Raw genomic sequence first — 11,358 nt, forward strand, 5'->3', positions numbered from 1 at the left:
TGGTGCAGCCTCTGTGGGAAAAACGCTGGCAGTTCTTCAGAAAGTTAAATATAGTTACCATATGACTCAGCAATTCTACTCCTAGCTATATAACCAAGAGAACTGTAAACACGTGTCCACACAAAAATTTGTACATAAATGTTCTTGGCAATACTGTTCATAGGAGCTGAAAAGTGGCAACAACTCAGATGTCCACACGCTGATGAATGGATAAACAGAACGATGGAATATTACAGAGCCATCATGAAAGGGAATGAAGTCCTGATACAGCTCCAACACAGGTGAGCCCTGAAGACCATGCTAAGGAAAAGAAGCCAGACACAAAAGGACAAATATTCTTTGATTCCACTTATATGAGGTGCTGGTAAAAGGTAAATTCAGAAACTGAAAGTAGATTAGAGGTTACCAGGAACTGAGGGTTGTAGGTACCAGGGTACCTACAGGTATCATGGTTAGTGTTTCTGTTTGGGGTGACAAGAAAGCGTTGGAAGTGGACAGTGGTGATGGTTGCACAACATTGTGAGTTTAATTAATACTAGTGAATTACACACTTAAACGTAGTTAAAACATAGTAAATACTATATTTTACCACAATTTAAAAAAAAGAAAAGAGAAAGAATGAAGTACTGATACATGTTGTAACAAGGATGAACCCTGGAAACATAATACTGACTGAAAGAAACAGGACAGGAAAGACCACTTATTTTATGATCCCATTTATGTGAAATGTCCAGAACAGGCAAATTCATAGAGACAGAAGGTAAATCAGTGGGAGGAAAGGGCTGGAAAGGAGTGGGAGGGAGTGACTGCTAAAGAGCACAGGTACATCTTTTTGGGGTGGCACAATGTTCTGGAATTAGTGGCGACGGTTGCAAAACTTCTATCAAAACTATTTACATATCAAATGCAAACTGTGCACGTTAAAAAGGGTGAATATTGTCTTCAAAAATTTTTAAATGAATGTCAAAGATAAGCAATGAAGTTTTTCTGACATGAAATGTTAGAAATTTCTTTATTATTACTTATTAAGCACCAGCTTAATTGTGCAGAAAATTTCAAATCCCTTGTCAACAACCCATTCTTCCCCACCCCCACCCCGAATCCTTGCTAAAGAGCTCTTCAAGTAAGGACTCGCTCTCTTCTCTCCTCTGTATAAAACTTCAAGAAGTAAAGGCAAAGAACTGTGTACACCTTGCTGGGAAATGCTGCCACAGATGTGGAGCTGTGTCTGCCCAAGGCTCCCTTTACTGTCCAGGTCCTGAAAGACTCTTGTTCATGAACTGTCTCTTCACAAAGCAAGTCCACCACTAAGAAGAGGGGACAAAACAGAATGAACAGTGGTGGTCAAATCACAATGCAAGTTCAAGACAAGGTCAGAATATGAATTTACTTAAAACTTAATACTGGTCTGCCAGCTTTTATTTCATGTAAACTCTCTGAAAGCACATGTAAAATCTTTCTTTCTTTCTTTTTTTTTTTTTGAGTGACTCACAGGTCTCTTAAAATTACAATAGTAAAATAAATGTAATACATTCAAGCTATCCCACACAGAAAACCTTTTGATGGGTTTATAATGCCCCAGCCTAAGAACATAGAACCAACATTTTTTTTATCACATGCAATTCATCATTCAGCGTGATTCTGTGAACTGCTACTACGCACTTACTCAAAGCTAAGCAACACTGAAATGCGAAAACTAAAGGTATTTTTGAAACAGAAGATTTTAGTTGTTAAAATGGTGGCTACAGGGTAAAAGGGAGTTTATCAACTAAATCGGTAAAGAAGAGAGTCTTACCTTGCTGGGTTTATCATTCTGAGGGTCAAATACTTTCTCACAAAGTCTCAGTCCCGTCTCTTGCCTCAGCTGTTGTAAGTAGGCCCTCATCACTTCTAAAATGAGGAGCGGGAAGAACAATAAAAAATTGTATTTGAGAATGCCTCCCCTAAATGTGCTGGCTGCTGATCTGGACTTGACCATGGCAATACATTTCTATACATTTGAACAGGATAACAAATAGAAATGGCAGTTCAAAATTTTCTTTAAAAAAAGAATCTTTTTTTTTTGTTTGTTTGTATTTTTGGTCCACCTATTTCATTTTTAGGGTTTTGGTTTTTTTTTGTAAGGGGGGGTAATTAGGTTTATTCATTTAATTTTTTTTCAGTGGAGGTACTGGGGGTTGAACCCAGGACCTGGTGCCTGCTATGTATGTGCTCTACCACTGAGCTGTACCCTCCCCACAAATGGTTTTATAACTGTTATACTCCTTTTGGTCCAAAAGATTCTCTACACATCTTATTTGTTGCCAAAGATTTTTTTGTGAGAGTGACTAGTTAAGATAACATACATGCTAATGATTCCACTCTCAACCTATACACCAATCAAGGCAAGAAAAAGAGGAGGGTAAAAAGTCAAGTGGAGACAATCCTGTGCCACACAGGGAGGCAGAGATGATGTTCTTACCGTCTTCCTGTTTGTTTGCAGGTTTGGCATAAATTGCATTAAGTGGGAAACCAGGCTCTCCAGGAATGGGAAAATTAGTGATTCCCAGTGTATACATTTCTTTCTCACCTTGGCTTTTAGAATTGCACTAAAAAAAAAAATTATATATATATATATACACACACACACACAAATGTAGGGGAAAAGTATAATAATATCCAAATAATATCCAGTTTTTTAGTCTAAGTAGCTTTGTCTGAGGTCATGATTTTGGTGTCCTTTTGCAAACTGGTGAAGCCTGTGGGCCCTTTCTCAGACTAATGTTTTAAATGAATATGATAAAACAGAACTACAAAACAAACTAATTATAATGAAATACAATAATTACAATATTAAAAAACCAAATTTACAACATAGTCACACATCTGCTTCTTTATTAATGCACTAAACAACAAGACCCAGCAGTGGGCCTAACAACTAAATTTTGAAGTAGTAAAGAACGTAAACAAAATTTCAAAACATCTTCAACTCTAAATGTACTATGAAATGCCGCAGAAAGTCACAGCTATTGCTAATACTACTGTGGGCTGCTGCCTACATTAATAATTAAGATAAAAAAAATAATTAAGATAAATGCTAAATTTCAATTAGAAGTTAGTGAAAAGAAAGATGTAACCTTTTCTCCACTCCAGTTCATGGACCTTTGGATTCTAACCTTGGACTCCATGTTAAGAACTTTTGAGCCAAGGGCTTAAAAGGGAATTTTTTGGTCAAGATTTCTGTCTTGGGAAAAATATATGCAAAGCACTAAAACATCACTACCCTTATCTTCTTATTAGTCAACTACACTGTAAGTTTAGAGATATACATTCAGATTTTCCTTTTAAGTCCATTCTCTAAGTCAGAGGAAATATTTCCTGCTTGTCCTTAAAGTCTCAACAAATCCAAATACCAATTAATTTGTTTTTCTGACAGATGATCATCCAAGTTGAATTACCTTTTGGAGTTTCTTTAGACACTCAGAAATGTAGAGAGTTATATATATCAAGGTCCTATCAGCTTCATTCTATGGGGGAAAACCAAACAAAACGGTTCTGATCAAAATGTAACAATTATGTGCAATCAATGAATTCAATCTTTGTCTTTTGATTTATCAACTGAAAACAGCAAAAGCATAGTTACTATGGCATCAAAAATTCCCATTCTCCAAATGCAGTTTTCTCAAGCCCCCTTTCTGTTTGCTTCTGGGGAGGGAGCCACCAGCTTCCACCCTGAGCTGTTTTGGCTGCTCCTGTTTTCCTTGGCTCCCCTCACCCAGGGGAGCTATGCCAACAGGATTCCCCAGGAGCTATGCCAACAGCCCCTCACTCTGTGCAGGAAGGAGAGTTAACAAAGCTGCCTGGGATACCTGAAGGGAACCATACGGCTGGCTAATTTTTAAAAACCCTTTCACTTTGGGATCTCTGCCGAGAACTTCATGGCTCTAAAGGAGGAAGCAATTATTTCACAAGTGACTCGTTCCTGAAGAGTGCCATAAGCCCCCCTCTTGATCGAACCCAAAGGAAAATAGGGAAAAGACAAATGGATGTTAAATCAAATGTGGCAAGGACTTCAGGTCAAATTTTACACAGATTTATAGTTTTAAAGAAACAAACTACACATTTCCCTATTTTTAAGATTATATGATATTCAAGACAGAATGAAATGTGGCAAAATGATAATTACAAAACACAACACTTAAGACCACGCACTGGATACAGAAACATCTATAACATCACCGACTGTTAGACGACAGCTTATAGACCAAGAGTCTACAGATAGATTTCATACCCTGTTTGATTTCAAAAGATCAAAGTTTGGCAAGGAGTTGAAGTTCTATAGTTTAGAACATGATCAAGAAGATTTATTGATATTCCTCGTAACTTGCTCATAGCAGAAGCTCAGAGAACTTCTTTTTTTCCATTTTCCCTTCTCTTTTTCTGCCACCCCCTCTTCCACCTTCCCCTTGAGTTCACAAAAACTAAGAGCAGAACGGAAGAAGGGGTAATTGAGAGAAAGATTCAGGTCACTGAAGTTTCCTTATTTCTCTCTTAGGTCCAGGACACAGAAGTACAGAAAAAATTACATAGCATGCAGAATTTTTTAGTTTTGGACTGCACACAATAGGCACTTAATTACTGTTGAATAAATATAAAGTGTCCTGACCACAGGTTGGCAAATTTCCTCTGTATAGGACCAGACAGGAAGTAGTTTAGACTTTGTGGGCCACAGTCTTTCTCACAACCACTCAACTCAGTTGTTGTGGCGTGAAACCAGCCATAGACGATATAAAAACAAATGCACATGGCTTTGTTCCAATAAAACTTTATTAGAGAAAGAAGGGGTGGTCCAGATTTGGCCCTCAGGCTGTAGTTTGCCAACCCATGGTGTAAAGTTTGGAGGAGAAGTGAGGAGTTAATACTGATACAGAATTAGGCCTGGATTTTCACAAGCACACAATCTCACTTCATTTTATTTATTCCTCATAGCAACCCTGACTACCAGGTAGATACTGCCCCCATCAGAAAACTAAATTAAATAGTAAAAGCTCTGCACTTTACCTTAATTTCATAGTTTTTGAAGAAGACATTGGCTTTGAAGTAATAGATAGCTTCATCCACAATATCTGTATCTTTTGCTAAGCAGGACACAAGAGGAGGAAGGCAGAGAACATTAGCCAAATGTAAAACATAACACCTAAAAAAGCTATGAAGGAAAAAAAAGATCTGAGCTCAATGGTCAAGAGTTTTGGAGTTAAATAAAAAAAAATGAGGCCACTGAAATGTAAAGTCTTTAGAAACAATTTCTAGAAAAATAAATATGTGATTTATTCTTATAGCTTTATTGTTTTTTATAAAAATTATACATGTTCATTAGAGAAATAAATCAATCAAGAGTGAAAAAGTTTAATTGTCACCCTACTATCACTATCCAGAAATAACTATTATCAACATTTGGCAAACACAACATTGTAAACCAGCTATACTTCAATTAAAAAAAAAATTGGTAAACATCACTCTAGACATTCCTCAATGCATTTATAAAAACAGTCTGAGACATTGACTAACTTTAATAAAAGCTTTTTAAAAATAAAAAGTATTCAACAGTTTTAATTGAATTTACATACTATAGTGTCTAGGAAAAAAACACTCAACTGTCATTTAGGGACACACTGGGACTCACATACACATCTTTCTTTTTATGAAAACTGTGACTTCAAATATATTTGTACAAGTTGTTCAAGGTTGCTAGACTGAGAAAAGCCAGAAACACGGCTGTAATGAAGACAGCTCACATTATACAATTTCTTTGGCTTTTTTCTGGTTTTCCTTTTTTTAAACTTTAAAAAGGTCAAAATCCCAGGGTCTGGATATCCGGCAGCTGGTTTCAGCAATGCAGAAACAGTTATTTATATTTCTCGTCTCTGACTAGTACTCCAGAACCCAGTTGTCTCTATTCCTGCTAATTCCCCTGCTGAAGAATTTCAACAGAATTCTAACTCTAGCCTTGTGTTCCCTGCCATCTATGTTCTTATCTGTGAAAAGGCAACTTCCTCAGATGGTTCAACAGTGCTTACCAAAACCAGCTAGTTCTAAATGTCACGATGAGGGGGTGGGGGTAGGGGGAGGAGGCTAGACCACAGGAACGTTTAGCATATCAAAGGTGTTCAAAACCTATTTGTGGATGTAAATAAATTAATTTGGTTAATGCTAATAGTTATTTAGCCCACAGCATAGGCTTGCACTTCTCCATACTTTCGATTCAGTTCTAACCTACCCCCCCTGGGGAAGAGTAACAGGTTATTCTTTATCCATAAATACCATGAAGTTCTGGTTTCTTGGGGTGCCATCCCTCAAGGGCCCAAGAACTGCAAAGGTAATAATTAGATTTATTCCATCCTTGGTCTATTTCATCCTCTGACATAATATGTGGCATTTTGTAATGACCTGAGATGATCTGGGCCAACAATGATTCTTACTCTTCCATTGTACTGTAATTCTTCTTCCTCTTTTTGGTCTTTTTTCACTGTGTCTGGTTCTTTTTTTTTTTTTTTTTTTTAATCTTGGAATCAAATAAAGACTGTGGTGACTCAACAAATTTATTAAGTTTACCAAGCTTTCAACTTGTGTTGAAAACAAAATTAAATTAAGCAAAAGTCAAGTCGAGTAGTCTGGCAGAGGAATAGAGATAGTCAGGACAAAATTAGTAAACCAAACCAGGGTCTTGGAAACCATGAATGGAACTCAGTGTAAGGAAACCGTTTCTAATATAATATAAATTACACTGTTGGCAGAACATCTTAGAATGTGCCAGAAGAGTCTCAGTATCTGAAAGAATGGAACTTTTTGAAAAGTAAAAAAAAAATTCCCCCAAAAAAGCGAGTACCAAGAAGAAAGCAAGGATATAAAATTCGGAAAAGCAAGAGAAGAAATGAGTAATGTTATACAGGACGCTTAAGACTTAAGATTGAGGTACTGCTAAAAATTAAGAGAGCCTGAATAATGGACAAAGGAGGCAGATTTAGATAAGGAAGAAGTTAAAATATGTTTTGTTTTTCCCACGTTGATGACAGAGACAGGATGGGGACATGGCACCCTACAGAAGTAGCAACGTTAGGGCTGATAGTGATGGTGGAAAAGTGTCGATTAAGCACATTTCCTCTTTCCTCTCAACAAAATATCCTGGAGAAACTGGCAGCAATAATAGTTTCCTATTAAATGCAACATATGCCCACAATCTTAAAAAGTCTAGCGCACAACATCCACCAAGCAAACAGAAAATACAAGAGCAACCTGAGACAGAATTTCCCTGATTTAACGTTAGACAGTTACTAGTTGTTTCAAACCAAAATCTAAAAATAACGGAAAGGGGTTTCTACTTACTTTCTCTAGGAGCAGGCCCTTTGAACTGACTTCTGATAGGCAACAGTGCCATGTTTCCAATGAGTTTGGTGTCAGGGTCCATGAGGGAAGAGTGGTAAGCCTGTAGTGGTAAGTCAGGTAAGAACATAGAAGCAGAAAGACAGCAAATATCGGTAGGACAGGTAAGTACCCTTCCCCAAAGGGAAAAAAAAATAGCCCACTCAAGATTAACCGGCTCATGAGAACGGACTATTAAATTTTGAGGAATTTTGAGAAAATCTGAGGCAAGCTGGTTGTTGAACACAGCCATTATTAAAAATTAAATTATGTAAATTTACAATTAAACAAGTTATATTAAAAACAAAGGTAATAAACACTCAAAATGAATTAGTTTCTATTTTAAAAATATTATTTTACTACTGTCTATGATCTTAATGTTTTTTCTGTCTTTTGTATCTTTATGGTGGAAATATTACATATTGGGGTCCTACTGCGCACCTCTTCACGTGCAATGACGTTACACTGGTAGCTGGTGGAATATTTACACTACAGATATAGGCAAACACTATATAAATCAGGGGTACTCAGCCCCCAAGTATTCTTAAAACACAACCCAAGCACGGGCTTTTCAGCTCTGCCACTTCCTGGTTTTATGCCTTTTGACCAAGACATAACTTCTTTTCTTAGCCTGTCTCCAAATTCGTAAAATGAAGAGATATATATACTTGTTTTCAGTGGGTAGGTGTGAGTTAAAGGAAGAGGGAGTAAATATCACACTTATGAGAGCAATTTATATGCTGATTCCCAGTTCTGCTTTTTCACAAGATGTCTGGCTTTTTGTAAGACAACATAGGCCCCATTCATTTATTCATTCATTCACCAAAAGATTACTAAGCACCTTCTATGTGCAAGGCACACAAGACCAGTATGGGCTCCCGTTCTGTTCCTGAAGAACTTTCAGGCAAATGGAGAAGACAGATACTAAGTAACTGATCACGGGGGAAGTCCAGGGTGCTCTATGTGCAACCAGAATGATGAGCACAAAGCTTTAGAGTTTTGGTATATCAAGATTCACTCCTGTGCCACCTTGGGCAAGTTACTTAACTTTTCTGAGCCTCAGTTTCTTCCTCCGCAAAATGAGAAAACAATAACATATCTACTTCAGAGTCACTGTGAGGGTTAAATAGGATGATTTATATAAAGTGTGTAGCTCAGGGCCTGTCTGGCACACATTAGGAACCAAATAGTAGTCATGGGATCCATAAAATATATATCCATAACTATGCCTTGCTTTTTTAATCACTAATATGCTTCATCTAAAGCATCTTTTGTTAGCCATCTATCTCCTTCATAGTATCTGTCACTATCTGAAATGATCCCCTTCATTTTATTTACATTTACATATTTATTGTCTGTCTCTCCATTAAAATGTAAACTCCTTAAGAGTAGGGATTTGTTGGCCTTATTTACTGCTGTAACAGTGCTTGGCATGCAGCAGGTGCTCAATAATGTTTGTTGCATCAATAACCACATGTTATTGAACGGCCTTTTTCTTCATCTTAAATATGGATACCATGATAGTGATAAATCCACCCCACAGACTAGCTGTCAGAATTTAAGAGCAACCAGACCACCATCAATTTTCACTCCTACTCTGATGCACAAGAAAACAGAAATATTTGGAAACCAGGCGCGAACCTTGCGTCTGCTCTGAGGGCCCTAAAGCCAGCGGCTCTTGGGTAGCCAACACTGCCGGGGGCTATGGGGGAGGAGTCGAGGAAGTGGGGTCTGACAGATGACAAGCAGCGAAAGGGACCCGCCCCCAGGGGCGGAGGAGGAAGTGGGCCTGCAGGGAAAAAAAAGGAGAAGACGGACCCTAGACTTGAGATACAAAAAATAAGAAGGGCAGCCCGTGGCTTCGCGGCTCTAGTGAGGCTTTGGGAACCCTGCTGGAATTGAGGGATGCAGAAAAAGGGAGAAAACGAGTCGGGATTGAAGAGGAGAGGGCAGAAGGGCCGAGGCAGATTCCTCAGCACGCCTCGGGTCTTTGGCCCACTCTGCCGCGCCCCAAGTTCCCCAAGGCCGACACTCTCGAGCGATTCCCATCCTACGGGGGCCGGTTCCTTTCTCTCGCCTCTCCCCTGCTAAGGCCCCCCGCTTCCTCTCTGCCCTCCTCCGCCCGCTTCTCTCAGCGCACGCACTATTTCTCGCCACTGTCCCAAATTCCCGCCGTTTCGCGACACCCCCAACTCGGCCCCTTTACCGGCATCTTGGAGGCGCCGGAGTTTCAACCCAGAAGAGGAGAATAGGGTTAGAGCTCGGCGTTTCCGGTCTGGCAGCCTGGGAGGGGTAGGCGGAAGTAAGCCGGAAGGGGCGGGCGAGGGCTGAACGCCTCACTTCCGGCCTCGCTGTCCGGGGCTGACTGCTGCGGCTGCGCGGATGCAAAGGGGCGCCAGGGGGCGCTCGAGCCCTAGGCAGGGGCTCTGAGTGTCGCTCATGAGTGAGGTGTGGGCGAAAGGAGACGGATGCTGGGTTTACAAAATCCCGGTGACCAGTCACCTCCTTTGTTTTTCTTCAAAGATCACTTTTTCAGTGGAACATTCCTTGGGTCACTCTATTTTAAAATGAGTTCCAGTCCACCCCCCCTTCTCTCTTTTTCCCTAAATTCTTATGACTTGTTTATTTTGGCGTTTGTCTCCCCCTTTCCAACCACATGAACATCAAAAAAGCAAATGATTTTGTCTGTTTTGTTCACTGCTTTACCCCTGTGCCTATAACAGTGATGGTACATAGTAAGCATCAATAAATATTCGTTGAGTGAAAGAATGAACTCAATCCACTGATTTTAAAGGAGAAAAGATCAGTGAGAAGGGATTTGTGTATTACTTTGTTCTGCAAGTCTTCCTGTAGTGGTGAGGAAATGGACCCTGGGTTTGAATCGTAGCTCTAGTATTTATTAACTGCTTATCTTTGGGCAAGTTAACCTCTCTGCCTGTTTCCTCACCTGGAAATGAAGATAACAGTACTTACCTCAGTGTTGTGAGGAGGAAATAAAATGCATGTAAGTGTTTAGAACTTACATGCCTAGAACATACCAAAGGCTCAGGAATTTTTAGCCTATTATTCGAAAGCACCTACATTAAAAGCCAAGGTCATTGCTGCCTCTGGCCATTTCTCCTGCCAGTCCCTCAGACTGATTTACTTTGTCCCATGTTCCCACGTCAGATTTCTCATTTCGATCTCTGGCCAAACTGCACCTTAAAAGGCACAGGGGGAGGAGAGGAAACTTCTTTGACAACGAGGCCAAAGCAGCCTGGTAGTCACTCTCCATTTCGTTACTGTTTTCTCTTCTTCACGTTCCTTATCAGAGGTTTCCTTGTTTATGGTTAGTCCCAGAGCCCAGAATGTCAGCTCAATGAGAGTAAGGACTGGCTTGCCCTAAGTGTTTCCATTTTATCCCCATGCCTGACACCCATTAGTAAATCTGCCTGAGGATTCATGTCAGGCTCTCCTACAAGAAAGTGAAAGCCTTCAGGACTGGAACGGTCACATCCATCTTTTAAACTCCAGTGTCCAGAGGGGAAGGAAATGGAGTCTGGCCCTGTACTTCTTTCCCACAGGCACATACCAGACTCTTCAGAGGCTAAACTAGGGAGGTATAACTCATGGAGTAATGAGGACGGCGAATAAAAAGTTGTCTTTTCTTTCTTCCTCTCCCATGTGACAGTAACATTTCTAAAATTGAGCAACACTGGGAGCTCAGGGTGTTTTTGCCCTTTCCTTACTTGAGGGCCACAGAGAAAGTCCCGAAGCAGCCCAGCGCATCCCCATGTTGCCCGTTCATCACGAGTACAGCTGGGAGAATCGCTCATCCTAACGGACCAAGGTGCAAATATCCAACTCTTTTCCCCAGCCTGGGCCTGCAGGCACAAGTTACCACTGAGAACTATGGCCCCTCACACTTTGCATCTTTAATTAAAATGGATCAAGTTTGACACTGCAGGTGTACTTCTGCTA

At 39.9% G+C, this 11,358-nt stretch overlaps 1 protein-coding gene across 1 annotated transcript; it reads right to left on the bottom strand.

Annotated features, from left to right (window-relative positions):
- Positions 1–993: 993 nt before the first annotated feature.
- Positions 994–9,742, bottom strand: ARPC3 (actin related protein 2/3 complex subunit 3). Its single transcript, XM_010969656.3, has 7 exons — positions 9,605–9,742; positions 7,363–7,462; positions 5,041–5,117; positions 3,438–3,506; positions 2,462–2,588; positions 1,796–1,890; positions 994–1,307 (listed from the first exon to the last, which is right to left on the bottom strand). The coding sequence occupies exons 1-7, from the start codon at positions 9,608–9,610 to the stop codon at positions 1,245–1,247; spliced, it is 537 nt and encodes a 178-aa protein (XP_010967958.1). The 5' UTR covers positions 9,611–9,742; the 3' UTR covers positions 994–1,244.
- Between the last annotated feature and the right edge of the window lie 1,616 nt (positions 9,743–11,358).

Source organism: Camelus bactrianus, chromosome 32, assembly GCF_048773025.1.
Source record: "Camelus bactrianus isolate YW-2024 breed Bactrian camel chromosome 32, ASM4877302v1, whole genome shotgun sequence".
Taxonomy (NCBI): domain Eukaryota; kingdom Metazoa; phylum Chordata; class Mammalia; order Artiodactyla; family Camelidae; genus Camelus; species Camelus bactrianus.